Below are 2,500 nucleotides of genomic sequence, written 5' to 3'. Positions count from 1 at the left end.
ATGATCATAAAACTGATGATGATAAGGATAAAAAGGATGATGATAATGATGATGATGATTATCATCATTATTATCATTTATCGTTACTATAAGTCATCATTATCAATATCATTGTCTATATACATTTATTATTACGAATTACTTCGAGTAATCAGTAGACACACCAGTCGGTTTCATTACAAATACATGAAGTGTGATATGCTGAAGTCAATTTGAAATTGGGAGCAGGTGTGAATGGGGGAGTGGGCAGGGAAGGGGAGGAGAATGGAGGAAGGAGTAGAAAGATATTAGTGTGACGTATGCCGCCATAAATCCCTTTCTTTGCCGCAGCTCCCCCCTCCCCCTCCCCAATTCTCCCCTCCATTTTCTTCCTCTCCGCCCCCTCCACCTTCTCTCGTCCTCCCTACTCCCTTCCCCCTTCCTCTCCTCTCTCAACCTCTCTTTCTTCTCCTTCTCCTTCCCATTCTCCCCTCCTATTTGTCTTTCCATAGTCTCCCTTCATTCTTTACCCTCCCCCTACCCCCTCAAACAGACCCTTACCTTTCCCTCCCGCCCCTCAGCCCTGCCTCCCCCCCTCCCCCCCTCCCTGCAATTACCACCCGTCCCACGCAGCATATATAAAGAGGAAGAGACTCACGACTTCAATCCACTCCCAAGATCGCCCTCAAGCAGGAACCGACTCGCCCGTTGCATCGCTCGTCTGCGAGGATTCCGCTGCCTTTAATCCGAAGAAAACTCGAGTAAAATGAAGTTCGCCGGAATCGCCCTTGTGAGTGATTGCGTAATACGTCGATCGCGTTTGTCGGAATTCTTGTTGAAAAAGAGCGACTGACATTTGTTTCTTACAAAAAGGAGTTAAAGATTCGATGTTCCTTCTTTCACCAAGGTTTCGTGATAATCCTGAAGATATTCCATGATGATGTGTAATACTGAAACCTATACAAGTGCTGAATTTGAGAATCATTTGCTTCCATTCGTGTTTTTAAAATCAACATCTGAGATTTTTACTTTTTTGATGATTATGTCTACCCAATACCATGATTATTGTAAGTCCCCAATATCTTTTATCTATCAATGAATTACCATGCAATATATCCATTTTGATGGTATTCCCAAGCACCTGTATATTCATTCAGTAATTGTCATTACATGTTCGATAGATCACATTACACACACACATAGTGAATATTCGAACCGACACATACAACCAGACAGATGTATACATAAGCGCCCTTCCGTTACACCTAACTGAAAAGTACAGTAAGGAAAAGATGTTAGCTCTTCTTTAATGGTTGTCAGTGGCACAGGTTCAGTTTCTTTCCCGGCGTTTATGTCTTCCAAACCAACTTGTCTCCTTCACATCCTTTTTGCGTCTACTTCACGCCATCACCATTCTCGTAGGATTAGTGTTCATATTAGCAGTCTTATCACCATTATTATCACAATTACTCATCATTGTTATTATTTTCATTATCATAATAATAATAGATATAATTATTACCATCATAATGATGAATATCACCATTATTGTCATAATGATAATAAATATGATTATCATTGTATCACCATTATTATTAGAAATATTATTATCATCATTATCATTGATATTATCATTATCATCATTATTACTAGTAGACTTTTCCCCCGTGTGATTCCCCCCCCCCCCCCCGCCCCCAGAGCGTCGTGGTGGTAGTCGTAGGACTCCTTCCAGCAGGGACCCGGGCCTTCCCCCTCACCCCCTACGCCCCTAGAGTCGTGATCCCGATCCTGAAGGACGACCGCTCGCAGGACGCCTACGGGGGCTACTCCTTCTCCTACGGCACAGGCAACGGCATCTACAGGGACGAGGTCGGCCGACAGAACTACGGCCAGGTCACACAGGGAGGCTGGAGGTGAGTGGGGGAAGGGAGGAAGAGGGAGAAAAGGGAGAGGGGAGAATGGGGAGAGGGGGGGAAGAGGAGAGGAGGAGAAGGACAAGGAGATGGAAGTGGAAAGGGGGATGAAGGGGAGGAGGAGGAACGAAGAGGAAAAGGAGGAAAGGAAGGGGAAAATGACAGGTGGGGAGGAGGACTAGATGGAGAGGGAGAAAGGAGAAAATATTACTTAAGATGTGATTGTTTTATTACTATCTTTATCACTTTATTGTTCGCAGAAGTAATATTAATAATAGTAGTTGTAGTATCGTCATTATCATTATTATCATTACCATTTTTATTACGGTTATCATTATCATATTGTTTGTAGCACTACCAATTATTGTCATCGGTACGACTTTCACTGGTTGTAGAAGTACTTTCCATTTCCTCATTAGCTTCACCATCATTATAACTATCACTATTGTTATCAATATTATCATTATCACTATCATTATCATTATTATCATTATTACTATTATTATTACATTATTAGTAGTATTGTTGCTGCGGTCATCATTATTATTTTTGTTCTTATTATTACTATTATCACTATTAGTATTAATATCATTGTTGCTATTATTAGC

The 2,500-nt window shown here is 41.4% G+C and overlaps 1 protein-coding gene across 1 annotated transcript in view; it reads left to right on the top strand.

The window, feature by feature from the left end:
* The first annotated feature begins 652 nt into the window (after positions 1 to 652).
* Positions 653 to 2,500, top strand: part of LOC113827697 (flexible cuticle protein 12) — a 2,740-nt gene continuing 892 nt past the window's right edge. The window contains exons 1-2 of the mRNA XM_027380575.2: positions 653 to 769; positions 1,678 to 1,892. Coding sequence (XP_027236376.2) covers positions 746 to 769; positions 1,678 to 1,892 — 239 coding nt within the window. The 5' untranslated portion in view covers positions 653 to 745. The remainder of the gene's footprint in view (positions 770 to 1,677; positions 1,893 to 2,500) is intronic.

Source organism: Penaeus vannamei, chromosome 42, assembly GCF_042767895.1.
Source record: "Penaeus vannamei isolate JL-2024 chromosome 42, ASM4276789v1, whole genome shotgun sequence".
Classification (NCBI taxonomy): Eukaryota; Metazoa; Arthropoda; class Malacostraca; order Decapoda; family Penaeidae; genus Penaeus; species Penaeus vannamei.
The sequence above is the reverse complement of the archived record's forward strand: the minus strand, read 5'-3'. Positions and strand labels throughout refer to the sequence as shown.